The 21,924-nt window shown below is 35.3% G+C and overlaps 2 protein-coding genes across 4 annotated transcripts in view; both read right to left on the reverse strand.

Moving 5' to 3' along the window:
• Window positions 1–614: 614 nt before the first annotated feature.
• TRPC3 (transient receptor potential cation channel subfamily C member 3) overlaps window positions 615–21,924 on the reverse strand; it is a 64,825-nt gene continuing 43,515 nt past the window's right edge. For 2 of the 3 annotated variants that reach the window (XM_041759354.1, XM_041759352.1), the window contains 4 exons: window positions 20,831–21,040; window positions 17,235–17,318; window positions 4,141–4,216; window positions 615–1,482 (listed from right to left, as the gene is read on the reverse strand). In XM_041759354.1, coding sequence (XP_041615288.1) covers window positions 1,340–1,482; window positions 4,141–4,216; window positions 17,235–17,318; window positions 20,831–21,040 — 513 coding nt within the window. In that variant the 3' untranslated portion in view covers window positions 615–1,339. The remainder of the gene's footprint in view (window positions 1,483–4,140; window positions 4,217–17,234; window positions 17,319–20,830; window positions 21,041–21,924) is intronic. The other variant, XM_041759353.1, reaches the window with a different exon arrangement.
• LOC121493462 (ubiquitin-conjugating enzyme E2 N) lies at window positions 10,029–11,249 on the reverse strand. The gene has a single exon (XM_041759355.1). The coding sequence runs from the start codon at window positions 11,191–11,193 to the stop codon at window positions 10,735–10,737; it is 459 nt and encodes a 152-aa protein (XP_041615289.1). The 5' UTR covers window positions 11,194–11,249; the 3' UTR covers window positions 10,029–10,734.

The following is a 21,924-nucleotide window of genomic DNA, read 5'->3' on the forward strand; positions in this document are numbered from 1 at the left end:
TGTAAGACTTGACAAAAACAGAGTGAAGTGAATCTGGATGATAAGTAGAACTCTACGAGAGATTAAAACCTAGCTGGTTTTTTAAAAAAATACTTTGTTTTATGGTCTGAGAAGAGAGGAGGGAAGTTCCTGGCCTGTATCCCCTTTCTTATTAAAGTCATGAGGTGGTATGGATATTACCAACATTCAGCTTAGTTATAAAGTAAATCAATTACAGATTCATCACCATTTATTTTATATAGAAAGTGTAATTGAAATGCTTTCATAAGAAAAAGGATGACAATCATTGTAAGCAATGATAGCAAGAGATGCCTCAAAGGGAAATGAAACATACCTGGTGATGCTTGGATATGTGTTTCCAGATAGCCAGCCATTGCTCTTTCCTGGTTCTTCCCATACACATACCCTCTAAAACTCAGAATGAAGCTAATGGGCAAGATAGAAGTCAGCTGTTGATATCTTACTTAGCCTTAAAGCACCAGAGGCAGAAATTAGAAGGTTATAACAAAACAGCAACCCTGCATAGCCACTAACTTTAAAAGAACTTACCACTCCACCAAATAAATTCACATTACTGACATGTAATGAAAATGTAAGACAGAAAGCAAAATGTATATACTTTAGAAAAATCTTTAATGTGTTGTTTTGAACAATTCCATGAAACTTAGATATGTACTGTAAGTATACTTTCTATTTACCTATTTCATTGTTAAATTCTTCATTCAGAGCTCAAAGGTCCTAGGATTTATGAGTGATGCCAAAAAATTCTAAGAAAATCTTACCAAGTCATAGCCGGTTATAAAATTTCTTTAGTTTCTATTAAAAAAAAAAAAATCTCTTCAGCACTTGGACAAGGGAAGGAATGCTACATAGTGATGGCCTTTTTATTTTTATTTGTATTTTGTTGGCAGTTCCGTTCAGTTGGTTTCAACATTTATTGAGCACCTACTATGTACCAGGCACTGTACTAGATGCTGGAGACACAAAGATGAGTAAGACATGGTCCCTGTCTCCTAGAAGCTTACAGTCTCTTGGAGGCAAACAGGTAAGTACAAAGACATAGAGTTTATTCTAAAGTGGACAAAAATGTCAGTAATGTAATAGTACTGGGCCTTTAAATACATTGGCATGTCATTGTTTATAATGTCAAGGCAGACAATTAAAATGAAGACAATTTTCATGTGATAAAACAGTAAAATCATTAAGACCTAAGTTTTAAAGATTCACATGATAAAGGTAGTTGATACTAAAAATTTACACCATTTCAAGTATTTTATACTTAGAAATATTATTGCCCACATTTGTGCTATAGTCAAAGCCATTATTCCAGGTTACTGAATCATTCACATCTTGGCATGCTAGGATTCAGTTTCTCACTGAGTTTATGAATCAGAACAGCTAATTCCTCAGTTGCTTGGCTCTTGTCTTCCAAAAGTTCATAACGAAGGCTGGAGATATCTTGCTTGATTTCTTTCAATTCACCTACAGTATTTGTATTTAAAAAATATCATTGGTAATTTGCTCTTTGGATTTAGAAAAGAACAAAGAGTGAAATTCACACAAATTCATATAATACGAACACATTTGCTTCATAAAGTCCAAGGTAGTTTTTTCAAACTTTTTCCTTCGAGATATTTAAGAAGTATTAGTCTTTATAAATATGCTGACCTTTGACAAAAGCTATAAAAATAGTCCAGCCATGTTTTCAACAGTAAAACTCAGCTAAAGCATTATTCTGTGGCTCAGTCACCTCTTAACATAGGGCAATTTCTTGGCGAACTGATCTACAGCCAGGGTATCGCCATCCTGTCTATAGGGAGTTCCCCTTTGGTTCCCTCAGACATAGGGTTGAAACCTAGATGGCTCATCTCCCTTTGCTAGGATGGAAGAAACTCCTAGCAAAATGAAACTTTACTAAAGATGATTCAATCTGTTTAATAGGCAAATACTCACATGGAACGAGTAAATTTTAAGTCAGGTTTGAGGTAAGAGAGGGGAAGAAAAAGAAGTAGGAGTGATTATTAAGGAAGGGAATGGTAGTGAACTTGGGGCCAAGGAACATTTTGTGGGACACAGAAAACCAAAGTATTAGGAAGTAACAAACAATGTGAAATTAAATTTAGATGTGATACCACCGGCAATGTGTATACACATAAGAATCTGCATAGGAGACTTTTGGCTATTAAAAATCAATTCTTCCCATAATTCAGCTTGGCAGTGTTTTGAATGTGTGTAGTTTGCTATTAAAAACTGAATTCTCAGGGTGCCTGGGTGGCTTGGTCAGTTAAGCACCTGTCTTTGGCTCAAGTCATGATCCTGGGCTCCCACATTGGGCTCCCTACTCAGCAGGGAGTCTGCTTCTCCCTCTCCTTCGGCCTCTCCCCCTGCTCCTCTGTCTCTGTCTCTCACTGATTTTCTCTCTCAAATTAATAAATGAAATGTTAAAAAAAAACAACAACAACATGATTCTCTTGCAAATGACTGTAATGTAGATAAGCCATTGACATTAAAAGGTAAACTTTGGGCAGAGATTTATCTTGAATCTAAGAAATGATTCTTCAAACTACTGGTATTTCTACAGCTTTTTTTTTTTTTTTAAAGAATCACATGTAAAACATACCTTCTATATTATTCCTTGGCACCTTTATGATGTTTTAGAGTATAATTTCTATGTTTTATATATATATAAATATATAACAATTTATATGTTATATATATAAATAGGAATTCTAATTATTCCACAAGAATACATATAAAGCATTTGCAGATTCCTTTTTTTATGCAAAAAAAAAAAAAGTGCTTCTTCCTTTCCCATCTGGCAATATGATCTAATTTGAAATCACAAGGCCAGTCATTGCTGAAGGAAATAGATTCTCACACCACTCAGTATCACATCTGGACTACAAACTCACTAGATCTCCTATCACCTTCCTACTGCCATATCCTCCTCTTTTGTTTTTGACTTATGAGGAGACTATTAAGTGTTATATGGTGTATATGCCAATACAGGAAGCACAAACTATTCAATCTCTTGGACTTCAGTTTCTTTATTTATTAAATAAGAATGCTAAATTGTATGATAGTTTAGTGAGAGCTTTGTTCAAAGCTCCAAATTCTCATTAACTCATTTTCCTCTTGGGTACAAGGACATGTAAGATGCTCCTTTGCAAACGCAAAGGCTGTCAGCCGTCCAATTCCCCCATTATCACTTTATTTTCTGCTCCCCATTGGCACCCATCAGAGAGTTTATTGTACAAATAATCAGATTTCCGCTTTCTAAACTACAACCCCTTTCCATCCTGTCTGCCTGAGACAGTTTCTAGGGCATCATTATTGGATTTTTGCTGGTCCTCAATCAGATGTTCATTGACTTCTTTTCTACAAACACAGATCAGTGCTCTGACCCAGATTTTTAAGAGATTCCTTGCATTCATCAGGTAATGGCTTTGATGCCCATCACCAGTTTTATTTAGTTTAGCCCTTTCTACTCTTTATCAGCATAGATAGATCTAGTGGCATCTCATTACTGTTGGAAGCTAGTTTCCACTTTTAAGGCAACTTATTTTTCCCAGGTTGATTTCTTTCCAACTCTGGGCCTGTTTTTCGGCCTAGCCTTTGGTGAAACATTTTTATAGTACAGACAGATGCCCTGCCTAGGATATGCCTGGAAAAATAGGCACCTTTACATAAGGAGCCAAGGAGAAAAGTGAAAGGCAAAAGAGAAACACCAGATGAGAAAAATGGGTTACAGATTTCTTTCTGTACAAAAAAAGTAAAGATTTTTCTGAAGAAATATGGGTTCTATTTGAACCAACCACCCAAGTATCCTATTGGAAAATGTTAACATTGGAAAAATGTTAACACTCACGTGAACTCACTGCAACGGAATTAAAACTGCTGAATACTTTTTATGTAATTTAAAGGCTCCCAGAAAGATGGCAGGTTTTACATTCTAAGAATCAGGACATTCTTATCAGATATAAACTGTTTCTGATTGACATTTTTAATAACTTTTTCTTTTAAAAGAGGTTTAGAAATGTAACCTAAGATTCTCCTATCAATCTTCGATTGGATTTTTAAAGTGTCCTGAGATCATTAAGTTAGTTGCAAAAGGATGTTTCTCAAGTTGGAGATGCTTACCTTCATTAACTTCATCATTTTCTTTGTCCACTTGTGCTTTCAGAACATATCGTTTTATAAGTCTTTTCATTATCTGCTGTTGATCAAAAAAAAAATAATTATATCACCAATGATACACATAAGTAACCTGGGTCCTATTCTCCAAAGAGTCTCACATACCTGTAAAGTAAACACAGCTCGAGAGAGACAACTTTTATATAACTATTTACAGAAGATTCACCCAGATTTCAGAACTTAACCATTTTTTTACCTTCTATTGAGACGTACTACATGATCTACAAACATTCTCCTGGTTTAGAATGGAAAGAAACTATAAAAAAGTTAAGTTGGAGGATTTTAATTAATGGTTTCTCTTTCAACTAATGATTTCTCTTTAAGATGTGCTGACACTATATTATCATCTATAAATACTACCTTATTTCTCACTGCTAAAAAACCATGAATATACGCTCATCAGAGAAAAGTTGGAAAATACAGAAAAGAAAAAATAAAGATCATCAATTGTCCCACTATCCAAAGATAATCATTTTGGATAGTTATTTTGGTGTGTGTCTTTTTAATTTTATATATATACTAATTACTATATGCATATTTTATGCTTTCAAAATACCATATATTCTGTTATATGCCTTCTTCTCATAGCAATATGTATTGTGAATATATTTCAATCTAAATAAATGCTCTTACAGGATAATTGTTTATCCACAAGGAAAAATATAATTGGAGCTTTACTTCATAACATATACACAAAAATTAATTCCACATGCATCTTAAATGTGAAAGATAAAACTTCTAAATCCTTTAAGAGAAAGCACAGGAGAATGTATTTATAAATTCAGTGTAGAGCTGGATATTTTTCAAACAAGATAAAAAATTCCAATTACAATAGAAAAGATTCATAAATTAAACTTTATTACTATTAAAACTTCATGAAAACTTCTGTCTACAGAGCTACTATAAAGAAAGTAAAAAAGCAAGCCACTAACTGGAAGAAAATATTGGCAATACTTACAACTGATAAGGAATTAAGTTTGGATCCAAGATATATGAAGAACTTTAATTCAATAAGAAAAACTCAACCCAATAGAAAAAAGGGCAAAGACAAACAGCCATTTTACACAGAAATGGAAACATGAATGGTCAGTAGGCATATAAAACAATCTCAAATTCTTTTCTTGGGGAAATACAAATTACAATTAAAAGGAGACACAATTTCACATCTAAAAAGGGAAAAAATTAATCTCATAATGCCAAATGTGGAAAGAATGAGTCAATGAGGAGTTTAACACTTTACTGGTATGAGTATAAACAGATCACTTTGAAAAGCAATTTGGCATTATCTGTTAAAGTTGAACACTTGCATATCCTTTCACCCAGAAAGTCCACTCCTTGATACAGAGCCTGGAAAAACTACACATGTGGACCAAGAGACATAAACAACAGTGTTTATAGTAATCTTGTCCAAGGTAGCAAATACAAATCTGGAAACAATCTAAACAAATATCAACAGGAGAATAGAGAAACCATGGCATGTTACACAATGTAAGGTCACTGTGTCCACTAATGAAATTAAATAATGAAATTACTGAGCCATAGCCACACACAACAGTATGGATGAATCTTAGAAGCATAAATGTTGAATGAAAATTTTACTTTGCAGACATCACAAAGTATGAAACTATTCTTATAAAGCTCAATAGCAAATGAATCTATATAATGCATTGTTAGGAATATTTTTATATATCATAAGTCTATATTTGAAAAGAAAACCAAAGCAAGAGGATGAGATACCCAGACTTCTAACTTAGTGATTACCTCTTTGGTGGAGGCAAGGGGTGGGCCAGGGAGGAGTACCTACGTAGAGGCAATGGACAGATAATGTTACCATTCTTAGGCAAGTCGTGGTTTCCATAGGTATACATCGAATTAAAATTTATTATTATGCACATTCTTGTGCATATACCAAATATCACATTAAGAAAATAAAGGAAAGGGGTGGGGGAAAAGCCTGAGCTAAAATGAAGATATAGTAGGAACAGAAAATATACCTTAATTTTAAGGAATTAGAAATTATAAAGCTAAATGACCCATTAGGTGCCAAGCTCAAGAAAAGGGAGAAATCTAGGAATATTCAAAATGTCTATCTCAAAGAATAACAGATCGAGAAAGACTATGCTACTGGAAAGGAAAAGCCCATTTTACCAATCACAGTAAAATATAAAACCTATCAAATTCTGTGGAATCTAGACTTTAGGGCAGACTCACAGATGAGTGGATCTTGGCCTGGACTTGCTCATTCGTTCAATAAGTATTGTTGAGAGCCTACTCTGTGCCAGGTACTATACTAAATGCTAGGAATGCATTAGTAAACACAGCTCCTACTCTAATAAAACATCCTTGGAACAATTCACTCTGATGAGTAGACATGTCAGGGGTCTAATTAACTTTAGAGAACAGTGAAGGTGATTCTTGTAGAAAGAAAATACAAAGAAATGGATATCAGCTAAAGCAACTTGAAAGGCAGTAATACTAATCATGGGAAAGAAAAAACTATTCAACTATTGAGACAAGAACTATCCTTATGGGAAAGTTAAAATCAGATCTCTACCTTATACCACAAACAAAACAATTTTTTAAAGAGTCAAATAGACCAAAGATCTAAATGTGAAAAGCAACATTTTGAAAGGAACAGAGAAATATTTCTCGAAAAAGCTAAAGGAAAGGATAAGGAAAAGATGAATACACATCTGACTATACTGAGACATTTTGAAACTTTTATACAGGAACTAATACCAATGAAATGTAACCTTATGTCAAGTGGGATTTTTCTGGTTGTCCTGAAATTGTTGATAAATCCAAAATTGATAAGAAAGGATGCTAAGCATTCTATGGCCTAAGACTAAGGTGTCACTAGCAGTTGAAGCCGGCCACCTCCCCCCGAGGCTTACTGAGATTCACTAGACCAGTACTTACCATGAATTCTCTCCTTACTCCACATAAGGAAAAGGACTAAGACCTGGGAGGGATCATGAGCTTCTGGGGTGGAGAGGTAATTCTCGCTCTTTCTGGGAGGAAAGGAGATGGTGCACCTCCATTCTCCAGAAGCTAAGGGAAAGAGGAAAGCCAGGGTAATCCCTCATAAAGATTAGAGTTGCCTAAACAAAAGGCCTACCATCCTGCTCCCAGTTAAATGTCGATTCCAGCAAACTTGCTGACCTGCTCCTGGCAATTAAGTCAGGAAGAAAAAAGAACTCAGTTAAGAGTGACCAGCCATGGGGTCAACCTGTACTCCCATTATTTGGCAAACATATATTTCCACTATATTGGGTGGAAGGCAGTAATACACATCAGCGGGAAAGGAGAGTCTACTCAATAAATGGGGCTGGGATGATGGATGTGAACCTTAAATCAGAACCAGATCTCTGCTTCAGGAACTGTGCATAGGGGAAGCAGACAACATGGTTTTTTCAAACCCTTTAAACATGCCCCCAACCCAGTTACAGAAGCAGCACATGAGTCCTAGCCACAGTGAGGATATTAAAGCTTGATCAGTGTTAGAGCAGTAGTGACAGGAAGAAGCTGCACTCACAGCTAAGTCAAGTGAAAAGATGCTAGCTCTTTGGCTTCTTTCTCCTTCCCCCTCCACATACATAAGTGAAGGATTAGCACCTTGATGAGTTAGCAGGGGGAGGTACTTACAAAGCAGACCACAACCTTTCTCCACTAAAGACGTGGAAAGGTTTAGCTTGTTCTAGGAGTAAGGAGAAGAGCTTTAGATTTGATTTTGAGATTCATGGTTTTAAAAAAGACTGCCTCTTTATTTGCAAAAAAAGAGACTTTTTAAAGTTATAGAGTCTTGACAAGATCTATAAAGGGATCCTCCACCCAATAGAAAAGAACAATCCAAAGTAGGGCAGTTGGTGGAAAAATATTGAAAAAAAAAGTCGTTTTGTACATTCATAGACTGAGACTCCTTAATGAACTCATTACCCAAAGTTAAAAGACAAACCAAAGAGTGAGAGAAGTTGTTTGCAAAACATACCAACAAAGAATTGGGATGAAGAATATTATAGAATTTTGAGAAGTCAATAAGGAAAAGACATATGGCTAAGCAGAATTAGGAAAAGGAATTTAAATTCACCAAAAAAGGAAATCTGAATGACAAACATATAAAAAGATGTTCACTAGTAATCAGAGAAAATTACAATAATGAATACTTGTACACCTATGAGTTTTTTCTTCTGAAAAAATTTCAAATCTACAGATGAATTGAAAGTAAAATGAATTTACATATACTCTTCACCTAGATTCACCAGTGTGAAAAAGTTGCTGTAATTGCTTTATCTCACTATCTATATTATTGTTATATTGCAAAGGCATTTGAAAGTAATTTTCAGACATCATGTCCCTTTATCCCTAATACTTGTGTTTCCAAAGAACAAGAATATTCTCTTATATAACCATGCTACAGTGATCAAACTTTAGAAAAATTAACATGGGGTCAAGAACTGTTAAATACATAGTCCATATTTGGTCTCGTTTTTCTAACTGAGGAACAATTTTGCTTTCCAATGTTACTTATCTTTAGTTTCCTTTAATCTGGAACAATTCTTTGGCCTTTGTCTTCCATGATACCAACATTTTTGAAGATGTACAGAGCAGTCATCTTTTAGCAGGCAAAATTTTAAAAACCTGTTAATACCAAGTGCTTCTGAGAACAGTGAGAAACTCTTGTACCATATTGCTGGAAATGTAAACTGATATAACTACTCCCAGGTATGTCATCCAGAAAAAATACTTAAAAATGTGCCAAAGGAGATATTTACTAAGATGCTCATTATAGTATTATTTATCATAGTCAAAGAAGGAAAATAAGTGAAATATTCATCAAGAGGAATGAATAAACAAAAATAGTTTATTCATAAAATGGAATATTATACTATGTCAGTGAGAATGAAAAACAAGATACACATGTATCAATATAGGTAATTCTCAAAAACATAAAGATAAATGGAAAAAGTATAATATGTAGTATACTATTCATATTAATTTATGCATAATTTAAAAACACGTAAAACTAGTACATAAAGGTATGAATATAGAAGCATACAAGGAAGGAACACATTAGAACTTCAAGATCGTGAAGGTAGCTGGGGAAAGATGAAGGCTAATGTGATAGGGTAGGGGCATTTGTTGAATCAAAAAATCCTTACAAAAAAGATCCAAAAAGAATATGGCAAAATAAATGTTAACATTTATTAAATCAAGATGGTAGGGGCACCTGAGTGACTCAGTGGTTGAGCGTCTGCCTTTGGCTCAGGTCATGATCCTTGGGTCCTAGGATCTAATCCCGCATTGGGGGATTATGATTATGATTATCCCTCTGATTATGTCTCTGCCTCTCTCTGTGTCTCTCAGCAATAAATAAATAAAATCTTTTTAATAAATAAGTAAGTAATAAGTAAGTAAGGGTGGTAGTGGCAGAGATATCTAACAGGATATTTGTGGTGCCATCCGGTGCTTGAAAATTTAAAATATAAAACATTCTTCTGAGTAGGTTTTTGATGCTGCCTAGCAAACTGATGGGCCTCACCAGCCTGGGCCTGAGCATTATTCCATCTCCAGCAGCAACAGCCCTTCCATTATAATAAATAGACAAATATTTTTCACTTTTACAAATAAAACTGTAAACATGTTACCTAATACATAAACTGAGAGTAATTCAGAGCTTGTAAGAGTCTTGTTGAGAACCATTCAGAAATGTGTTATTTGGAAATCTATCCCTACAAAAAATGAAACTGCTTAAAAATTAAAATGAGGCAGAATGAGTTCAGAGTAAAAGAAAAAAATCTCTGAATATGAATAGGTCTTTTTTTTTTTTTTTTTTTTTTTTTTTTTTTTTTAGAATAACAAAAAATATTTTACTAAAACATAAGATTTACAGAAGTTTCCAGACAAGCCATACAAAATGGTCACAAGCTTTTTCTTGAAGGAAGGATTCTACACTTGACAGCAAAGTCACAATGTTATTAGTGAGGGCTGTAATGTTTGTTTAATGTTCCCATTTTGGTTCAAATAATCAAGCTTGTCCATCTACAGCGTCTAAATAAAGTTAGACTTGGCTAGAGAGCATATTCTAAAGAACTGGTTAGCTGCTTTTAACCAATGCAATTAGATCACCATAAAAGGGGGGAAAGGAGCCCATAAAATTAAAATAAAACTACCTCTCCCCCTCAAAAATAATAATAAAGAAAAACACCCACACCCCTGCAGCTAACCCTGACAACTACCTTCATTCACAGTGCTTTATACTTAAACCATGATGGGGGAAATGAATAAAAGCAGAGAGGGGCCACTGCTTTTAAACGTTTCACAACAATCCAGATGGTACTTCTAGCCTCTGCTCATGCTTTACAACAGTGAATCAGGACAAGACATAGATTTGCTAATGTGCATTTAATCACCAAAGGACTGAAGATGTCTGGGCTTTTATTCTGTAATGTTTCTAAGACTGTGTCCATTAAATGCAAACAAAAAAGGAAGAAGTCTTGGCAGAACAGGAGAAGTGATGCACACTTGATGATCAGATCGATTTTAAATATTATTCATGGCATATAGCCTAGTCCATGCTCTAGCTGTTTCTATGGCTTGGGCTTCGTTGGTCTTCCACTGCTCCGCTACATCATTTGCTAACGGATCATCTGGATTGGGAGCACTTAACAAAGCCTGGATCGATAGCAGAACTGTGCGGATCTGCAGTGCTGGGGACCACTTATCTTTCAAAATATCTAAACATATTCTTCCCAACTTGTCTACATTAGGATGATAAATTTTGGTCATGAAACGTACTTTAGGGGCTGCCATCGGGTATTCTTCTGGAAGGAATAGTTCCAGTTTAAAAGTCCCTCCCTCAAAGGGGGAATCCTGGGGGCCAGCAATGACCACATGAAAATAACGGGCGTTGCTCTCATCTGGTTCTGCTTTAATGCCAGGAACTGGTTCTGCCAGCAAACGCTGGGTTTCCTTGATAATCCTGCGGGGCAGCCCGGCCATCTTGTCAGATCCCGAGTTCGGCCTCAGCTCTCGACCCTCTGAATAGGTCTTTCTTAGCTGAGTAAACCTAAGGTGCTTAACTCTCTAAGCTTCCATATTCCCATATAAAAAATGGGGGTAATAAAAACTCAGAGCTGTACAGATTAAATCATCAAATGCCCATAAAAGCAGAATTTCTGTTTAGAAGAGGTTAGTTCTTGCTAGTATTATTTATAAAGATAAAATTTTAAGACTAACATATTGCTACCCACATGCTCTAGTATAATACACTCTAAAATATTTAACATTATCTAAAACTGTGCTTAGAAAAAAAATCTATGAAAAGTTATATTTACTGCCAGAAAGGAAGATGATAGGAAAATAAAATATTTTAAAAATTCAAATAGAGTACAGGTTCCCTAGAAACACCGTACAGCATCACTCAGATTAAATTCTGAAGGGAAAATAGATACATTCATCTTTAGCCTATGGGAAAAATTATGGTTACAGGTTTACATTTTTTCCCTTTAAAATTGGGTGTTTTAAGTTTTCCATGTATCCCATAAAAATTCTCACTTTTTAAAGAAATTTCATCTTAATATTTACAGCTTAAATATATTTATATCTACCACTGTACTAAGTTTGAGCTTCTCTATAGGGCAAGAAGACCCCTAATGTTGGATTGAAATTACTTTCAATTATTTCACACATGACACTACCTGGTAATAATCCATCCTTTAGTTTATGTTGGAAAGATAATTCATATGAATTCCAAAATTACGGGCAGTTCAGAGAAGGGGTGAATGTTAGCTATTTCCATTCTACTAGGTAGCTTGTCTCATGAACCCAAGCCAGTATATTGTATAAGCAGTTTAAAAAGTGGGCTGCAAGAGCAAACTGCCTGGATTTGAGTTGTGACTCTATTATTTACAAGCTGTGGAGCCTTGGCAACTTAATCTGTATAATGGAAATGTTATAATCTACATTGTTAAAGAGATATATAGGTAAATTACATAGGTGTTCAATTAATATAACTATTATGCTCTCATTATCATGTATGGTTCTGTAAAGCAAATCTTGATTAACTAATCTTAATTATGATGGTTGTATAGGCAAGGATTGTAAAACTCACACGTGACATGTAAAATTACCATTATAAATATTATCTTTAGATTTTCAACTGATTCCTTAATCGAAGCCAGTACCCAAAAACTAAATTGACCAATAACAGATTCATCATTTTCCCCTCTTGATCAAGTTACTAACTAACGGAATAGAAGTCTATTGAATAATTTCCACAGTTCACAAACCTCCAGGAACTATCAAAATCTCTTGGTATGATCCTGTGAATCACTCTTTAATGAAGACACTGCAACTTTTGTAGTAGACTATGGATTTTCTCTGTCTAGGGTATGGAAAGCCTAGATAGTAGTTACCTTAAACATTATCTCTTGCAAACAAATCTGATTTCCTTTCTCAACTCTCCATTAAGGGTGGGAGAAGTAATGAAATGTGGGTGGTTGGATATATGGGTGTGCCCTTCATGCCTCAAAGGCATCAAAGCTTTTTTTCTCCCTTGCTTATTTTTCACTGATTCAAATTCAACTAACAATTGTGAAGCACTCTCTCAAGTACTGTTACATTCATTTTCTCATTTAATACCAGAGAAGCCAAATTTGACTCTCATCAGTAGTTCCATAATCTGAATATTAGCATTCTTTAAAGCATGATGATACGGGTAGACTGATTTAAACAAAGAACTCAGAAGTAGAGTAGAATTTTAAAAAGGGAAGGGACGCTGGAAGTCATGTGTTTTTCATATTTTCAGACCATTCACTGTGAGACACCCTGACCCATCACCATTGTACAGCCTCTGAATAAACATCTATGATTCAGAAACTATTACTCTTTCCAGACAGCTGATTTAATCTATTTTTAGACAACTATAGCAGTTAAAAAACAATTCGTTTGTATTGCACTAAATCTGCTTCATTGTACCTTCTAACCAACCACTGGCCCAAATTCTGTTCTTTTTTTTTTTTAATAATAAATTTATTTTTTATTGGTGTTCAATTTACCAACATACAGAATAACACCCAGTGCTCATCCCGTCAAGTGCCCCCCTCAGTGCCCGTCACCCATTCCCAAATTCTGTTCTTAAGAGAAAAAGAGAATAGAATAAAATTGCTTCTTCTACTTGATCAGTTTTCAAATATTCCCCTCTTCTGGGTTTCCCTAGGTTCCCATACCATTTTATTTATGTTTCACCTATACCACATAGCCACACCAGAGTGTGAAGGTTCATCTACCTTTTTTTCCTTCCCTCCCACTCAACCCCACCCTTCCACTGCAGAGGAGAGATTCTTGAAGGCAAGGACTGTATCTTTACAACCTTAGAACGAAGGACCATTCATAATAGTGGGAGTCTTGAATGTGCCCTCAAGTTCAGTGTGAATGAAGCTTAATGTGAATGTCTCATATTGCTTCCTCTAGAGAAAAACTGCCCTGTGCTTTCCAGTAAAACCAAGCCACCTATGGTAGCCTTCTTGGATTGGACCAGGACCACCATTTGGGCCAGAGACAGTCTGATACTACCTGGGCCAAAGGTATCCCCAGGCTGAAGAAGTTGGTTAAACAAGCAGAGCTACTACAGGAGAGATCAGAGAATAGAACCCAAGACTCTATAGCTTCTTTTTGTGGAGTCTTAGAAAAAAAAAAATCCCATTTCTTAAGGTCACCTTAACATATATATGAACCTTTAACCTGAACTAACGTAGGTGTTCATAAGCAAAATTCAATCAAAGCTATCCCTCCAAGTCCTTATGTTCTTCAGAAAAATCATCCCTAATTCTATAAAAAAAAAATCTTTACACACATAACAAAAATGATCTCAGCATACTATAAATAGTTATTTTTTTTAAATAATTAATGTTAATATAAATAAGACTGTCATTGATCAAAGTATTTTTGAAACTTTTTCTCTGTTATACTTTGAGGCACATTTGAATCTTTCTACTTTTGAAGTAATTTTTGAAAAAAATATAAAGTCATATTATAAGGTGAATAATTATCTGAGTTTAGTAATGAGAATAAAGCATTTTTGTGTTTTATAAACTTATTATAAAATTCTTTAGAGATATACCAAAAATGTTCTGAGCTGTGGCAGGACCATTAGAATTAGAAAGGTTACAACTTTGAAGAAAATAATCCCCATTTAGCAGATTAGGGATTTCTTTAAGGTAAGTCAAATATTATAATCACACTGCATGAAACAAAAATCCATAACAACTAAACCAATTGTTATCACTCATGGATTTCATAACAAAGAGATTTTATCTAAATATAATGAAGACATTTGTATAAAGTTTGATTGGCATGTGAAGTTTGATAGTTAAAATTTTATTTGTCAAAGTTTATAGAAGTATAACAATTTCAGAAACAAGAAGCTGAATTTGACAATAAACTTGAGAATATCCCCACTTCTAAATCATTCAAAAGCAACAAGTAGAATAAGAAACAGAAACACAAACTCCTTCAATGAAACTCAGAGGCATCCATACCCTTTTTTAGAAAGGTTATATGAAAAGATCAAATGGTGATGTGAGGAAATGCCAAGAGCAGACATCCAAGGCTGAAAGCTTCCCTTGAGTTTTTAATACAAAATCTAGAAAAGCTTAGAATAGAAGAGCAAAGGAGAAATCATCATGGAAAGCCATATTTGCTAAAGTATTCAGTGAGGTTGAGAGGAAGTATCTGACTAGTCCTGTAGTGTTATTTTCTGATAAGGAAACATAAAAAGTGAACTCACATATACAATCCTGTGCCTAAAGGAAAATTCTATTAGCCAAGAAGGGGATGTGGAACTCTCCAAAGGCACTCCAGCCTCCTGAAGCAGCTGGCTCAAGAACTTATTCATTCAAAACTGAGTGATAATCAGTAAGCAATCTATACAAGATCTATATTAAGATAATCCAAGGAAAAAAGGAAAAACAAATAGCAAATAAAGAAACTCACCAGAAAAATGTTTAAGAAAAGATGAAGAGATGAAGATACATAATGCCATCATTTAAACATTTTTAAAAAGGCCAATCATGTCTTTAAGAGCACAAAAATGGCCAAAGACAATATGGTGAGCCAAAAAAATGTTATATAAACTTGAAAATCTCAAGAGGAAGAAGAAAAAAATAAAACCAAACTTAATCCTAATTAATATGAACAATAGAAGGACTACCTTATAATGATAGTGAGTACACAAATGAAGATATAAATAAATGGAAAAGTATATCATGTGCTTGAAAAGGAAGATAGAACATTATAAAAAGTCAATTTTATTTAAATTAATACAATCACAAAAAATACCAATAGAATATTTTGCAAACTATACAAGCTGACTTTAAAGTTCAAATAGAAATATAAACAGGAAAGAATAACCAAAACATTATATAAAATAAGTCTTAAAGTAAGGACATGTTTATGTGTGGGTCTGTGTCTATATATTTTGTTTGTTTGACTTTTGTTCTAAACTATAATAATTTAAATAATGTGATTCTATCGCATAAAGAAAACCTGGAAGTAAATCTAAGGAGATAAATAAATTTAGTAAGTGATAAAGGTGATATTTCAAATCAATAAAAAGTTAATTATTCAACACATCATACATATATATAATCATGTGGAAAAAAATTAATTTGGATCCCCATCCTACACATTGCATCAAAATATATTCTACATGGATCAAAAATTCTCATATAAAAAATGAAACCATAAAAGTACTAAAGAAAATATGTGTAAAAAAATTTTTAAGTATTCTTATATGGGGGAAGATCTTTCTAAACAGGATACAAAATCTAAAGCCATAAAAAGTTTATGGAGTTGGCTATACAAAAATCAAAAAGTTAGGTGAAAATGTTAAAAAGATACACAACAACAACAACAATTTTCAACTCATATCAAAGGCAAAGCGCTGATTTTCTAAAAATAATGAATTCTGAAAAGAATTCCTCTTGATTTAAAACAAAAAGCCCATCATGAAAAGTAAATACACAGGATCTCAGACAAATAGAACACTAAACATAAAAGGATGGTCAAGTTCATTCATTACAAAGAATGCAAAATAAAACTACACTGTGATACCATACTCACCTATCTAGTTGGCAAAGATAAAAAGCCTTTGGTAACACACTGTTGGTATGTTAAGGAAGAAATGGGCTCTCTCATACATTTATTGTAAGAATGTAAATTGGCACAAGTTCCATCAAAATCAGTTTGATAATAAGTACCCAATTTCATAGATTTACATGTTTCAAATGTCATATATACAAGGCTACTTACTGCAGTATTGCTTGTAATATCTAAATATTGGCAATATCCTCTATTTCCACGTATAGAGGACATGTTAAATATAACTGTATAATGGAATATAATCTAACCTTTTAAAAGGCTCTGATAATCAGTGTGCCAAGCAATTTTGCAGAATTTGCTACTTCCATGAAAACTGTACAAAACTGTACCCACTGATATCACATACATTATAAATTCCTGGATCTTCATTCTAGTGATCCTGTATGCATCAGAAATATATAGATTTGATAGTCAAAATGATCACGTGGTGTAAAGTAAAAAAGCACAACCTCTTCTGAGTTGGAATTTAGTGTTCAAATGTCACAACTAATATCAAAATGCAAAAGATATTTTAAAGTAGTACTGATAAAACAATATAGCCTAAGAATTCATTGGAAAATGGATTATGTCGAGAAATATATCAGGTTCCCATACTGTGAGAGCATTATTTTCCTAATATACCCTAATATACCATATATTCCATTGCTTCCCCAGGTCAAGGTATTTGAAGTTATTATTTGGAAATTGTGGCAACATTTTGCTTTTAATAACACAAAGAACTCTTCTTCCTCAACCAAAAGAATGAGGACTATTTTTTTCTCTGTTTTGTTCTATCCTCATGCTACATGAGAACATAATTCTACTCACCACACACACACACACACACACACACACACACGGAATTACATACAGATAAAGAGATATGTCTACTGAATGCTTACCTGATAACGTGTTGGCTGGTTGAGAATGCTGTTAAAACTGTGTGATTCAAAAACTCTTGAGTTAGACTGAGTGAAGAGGTTTAACTAGGAAAAAATACAATTAACCTAGTAAATCAGAATACATTCATTGGGAAATCAAAAATATAATCTACTATATTCTCCTTGATAACATTTCTGGAGTCAACATTTCCAAGGAACACTTTCTGGAAGTTGAATTTTATAAGTGATTTAATATATTTCCAAAGGCAAAATGTAACATGAGCAACAAGCTCACGTTTATCAAAACGTTCACAAGGTGTACTGCAATAGAATTGTTTAAATGAAAACGTATTTTTAAAATCTGGCTCATACTAAGCATAAATGTTCCTGGGGACTTGTATGCCTTATCAAAATGTATTCATGGCATCTGGGAGGCAAAGGTGACTGGAGGCAACTGTCTGCTCCTGAGCATATATTCCTATCCTACACTTGACTGGAAACACACTCCAAGTTCAAATGGTTTCATTGGTATTTTGTAACCCTAAAGTATGAACCAAATAAATGTCTTCCTAGATATCGTGGCCCTATACTGATCCAGATCCACAACCTTGAATAGAATAAGCTTAACAAATTTTTGTTTTCTTGCTCTTTTTTTTAGGGTTTTACTTCAGAGTGAGTAGCTTTCTACTCACTCTGAAGCTCTCTAAAGAGGAGCACACTCTTACTGGCTACTCTTTATGTAGGTGAGCAGGGCCTGCCTCTAACTGCTCTTGGGCAAGCTGCCACCGATAAGGTATGATTCAAACACAGGGCCCCCTATGCAAAAATATGTATTCACCCCACCACCTGACTTCCCAGCATCATAACTCAGGAATGTACAGGATGCTAAGACGAAGTGGCACAATCATGCCTAGAAAGTCTTGGCTAATAAAATTAATTCTCCTATTTGCCACTGGAGGTCAGTATCTGACTGCTGACTGAGGTTAATTTTACAGGTTAGCACAAAAGAGTTCTTGAGGCTCCTTCCTCTCTTCTAAAAAAGAAAAAAAAAAAGACATATAATTTCTCCAAATTTTTACTAAAGTCAGTACACAGAGTATAAATTAATATTAATAATATTAAAGTGATTTAAACATCTCCATGCACAATTAAAAAAAAATCAAAATGGCAGTTTTAAACCTCATACGGGGAGACTGGGAAGCCAAGGCTCGTGACGCCTAAGAGATCAATGCTCAACTTTTCTATTTCCAGCAGTTTCTCTGAAAAAAAGTGATTCCTTCTGCCAATGGTGCACTACAGGCAGGAGAGGACACCCTAAATGAAGCACATCTGCTCCCCACATTCCAGCAAGCTGCATTTCCTTTACAGAGGCCTAGGTAGCCACAAGCCACCGGAATGAACTCTTCTCCACCTGACAGTATTTCTGCCCTTCTACCCTGTGACACTATCAGCAATGAAGTCAGTGAAGTCAGTTTTCTACAGAAAGAAAACTCTAAGGTGTGAAGTGCAAGAGTTGTGATTTCCAATGCCTGAAAGCATTCTGGTTTTAAGTAATAAAGCCTCAGTTGGGACTCCTGGGTGGCTCAGTGGTTGAGCATCTGCCTTTGGCTCAGGGCTGATCCCTGGATCCTGGGAACAGGTCCCACTTCAGGTGCCCCGCAGGGAGCCTGCTTCTCCCTCTGACTGTGTCTCTGTCTCTCTCTCTCTCTCTGTGTCTCTCATGAATAAATAGATAAAATCTTAAAAAAAAAAAAGCCTCAGTTAATAAATCCCCAGAGAAACAAAGAGCCTTGAAAACAAAGTCAATTTCAGTAGCTGCAGCAATCACCCAGGAAGGCAAATAGAGCCTGGCCTCTTTAAGAGACTTGCAGCTGAAGGTATAGCACAGGGGGAGGAAATGGGACAGAAACCAAGCCAGAGCAACAGGTAGCCCTGTGCAGTAGAAAGAGCTAGACATCCGACGCTGGAAGACTTGGGATTCCACACCTATTCCACAACTGGCTAGCTCCCTGACCTTGTGTAAGTGCATTCCTTTAATGGTTTCAGTGGTCCTATCCATAACATGGGAAGAATAATAATACCTACCTCACAGTTTTGCATGAGGTTCAAATGGACAGCAAAGCACTCTGTAAACTGTGAATGAGGAAGGGCACTGATATTTGTTGAGGCTGGAACTGCGTACCTCTCATATCATTCTCACATTAACCCTACAAAGTGTCCTCTCCTTCAGATGAGACAACTAAGACTCAGAGTGATGAAATGACTTACTTGCTAGTAAGCCCTAAGTGCCAAAATTCATATCTGGGTCTCACACAGAGGCTCCCTTCCTTACATTGTACTGCTTCTCACTGTGTACATATGAGCTATTACTTGAAATCATAGGATGACACAACCAAATCATTATCTTGGAACATAACAGCCTTAAGAGCCCACATCCAGGGGCGCTTGGATGGCTCAATGGTTGAGCATCTGCCTTTGGCTCAGGTTGTGATCCCAGGATCCTGGGATCAAGTGCTGCATCAGGCTTCTTGCGAGGAGCCTGCTTCTCCCTCTGCCTATGTCTCTGCCTATGTCTCTGCCTCTGTCTCTCATGAATAAATAAAATATCTAAAAAAAAAAAAAAAAAGCCCACATCCAGGTCAATTTAAAAAGGTTTAAAAGACGTAAAGATTAAGATTGCCAGGGTATTACAAATCTTGAAAATGCACATCTATTTTTTAAAGTGATAAATTAAATTGCAGTGATTCAGTCTTCTTCCTCAGCTTCAAATGAGAAAAAACACCCACCTCTGCTCAACAAGCCAGTACTTTATGGAGGTAACACCGCCATCAGGTGGGCCCTCAGGGTATTACAACTACAGATCATTTTCAAAAATGGTATTTTAATTCCACACGTTTGCTCTTTATGTCTTGCTCCAGTTACCTGAGGTCCTGCTCATATCCTTCTACCTTCTCTACCAATTGTATCTCTGAAAATTAAGTTAATGATTATAAAGTACTATCATAAAACTCATCCTTGTTAAATTCAGGGTATGACTCAAACTAAAATCTAAGTATGACTTCACTGGGGCAACTTTGGGACAAACCATTCTTGATTATGTATAAAAATAAAGATATTATGTTTAATATCTGAGGATGCTCTTAGGTCTGTGTCAATTTTATGATAGTAAAGAAAAAAGATTACTTAGCTCAATCAAGAGTTTCTACAAATAAGAATATGATGGCAGTAAACTATGTATATAGCCAAGAGGAAAATGTGAGATTAAAACTAATGTCAAAATAACAGCTGAGAAGCATGGAACACACCCACACTCACACAAAAAAAAACCAAAGTGTTTTCTAACAGTAACTTTTATGTTTACTTTTAACACGTTAAAAAGACGTTTTTATTTTTTAGCTGGTACCGTGTATGAAATTCTGACTAGAAGCAAGGTATAGACTAAGTGACTTCTTGAAACATTGTAAAGATATTAAATATTTGTCTGTGAAAGACTACGAAATGGACAGTAACTTTCAACATCTTCTAAGTTCACACGTAAAAATTAGTGAACAAACATCAAAGACAAGGAGAAAGACAGAACATTCATCTTCAGGTGTTGGTGAGTTTTGGATACCTACCCTGGACTTGGAGTTACCCATTCCCATTTCTATATCCTTCTGCAGCCGGCTCCTCCTGCATTTGGAGAAGTTAATGATTCGCATGACGAAATAAACAAATGACTTCGGACTAGGAACTAGACTGAAGGGTGGAGGTAATGTTTTTCCATCATCAAAATAAGATAACCAAAGTTTTGAACGGGCAAACTTCCATTCTACATCACTGTCATCCTGTGTCACAAAAATAGAAAAGAAATAATGTCTCATTTTGAGTAAGGGACAGGTGGGGCTAGGTAGGGAGAGATGGTGTGTGTGTGTGTGGGGGGGTGGCAGGCAATGGGATCAGGTGCACAGAAATCCCAAAAATATGGAGATATAAGGAAACCAGAGATAAGGGAACAAACCACACCACCCTGTCCTAGGTGTCAGAAGTGGAGTCTTGTAATAACAGCTACTTAGCTACTTGGGACCAACAAAGAATGACCAGACTGAAAGATAAAGTAAGCCATTAAAAGTGTTATCACTAATCCTTACTCAGTGGCACTATCAATAGAGGATTTAGGTTCCCTGGTTAGCCTTAATAAAAGACCAACCCTAAAAGCCCTCAGTGGCAACTCTTTCTTCACCTTTTTTGTTCCTGAGAGCTTTTTCTGTATTCCTGCTTAATAAAACTCCATCACTTTACTCACTCTCCTTTTTGGGCAAGATTCATTCTTTGATTCTATGAGACAAGAACCTCACTTTCTCACTTAAATTTTAAAAACGAAATATTCCAGCAACTGATTCCAGTAGGATCATACAACAAACCTAAAATATGCTTTTGAAATAGATAAGACGGATCCCTGGGTGGCGCAGCGGTTTGGCGCCTGCCTTTGGCCCAGGGCGCGATCCTGGAGACCCGGGATCGAATCCCACATCGGGCTCCCGGTGCATGGAGCCTGCTTCTCCCTCTGCCTGTGTCTCTGCCTCTCTCTCTCTCTCTGTGACTAACATAAATAAATAAAAAATTTAAAAAAAAGAAATAGATAAGAGATTTATATACATTTATTTGCATATAACCTCTATTGGCCTACATATATTCTTAGTAGCACTTTTATGATACTGATTTTCAAAAA

Source organism: Vulpes lagopus, chromosome 6 (genome assembly GCF_018345385.1).
Source record: "Vulpes lagopus strain Blue_001 chromosome 6, ASM1834538v1, whole genome shotgun sequence".
NCBI lineage: Eukaryota > Metazoa > Chordata > Mammalia > Carnivora > Canidae > Vulpes > Vulpes lagopus.

What these genes read in the sequence shown, in the direction of transcription:
- LOC121493462 (XM_041759355.1), bottom strand. Translation starts at nt 11,193, where the DNA reads ATGGCCGGGCTGCCCCGCAGGATTATCAAGGAAACCCAGCGTTTGCTG.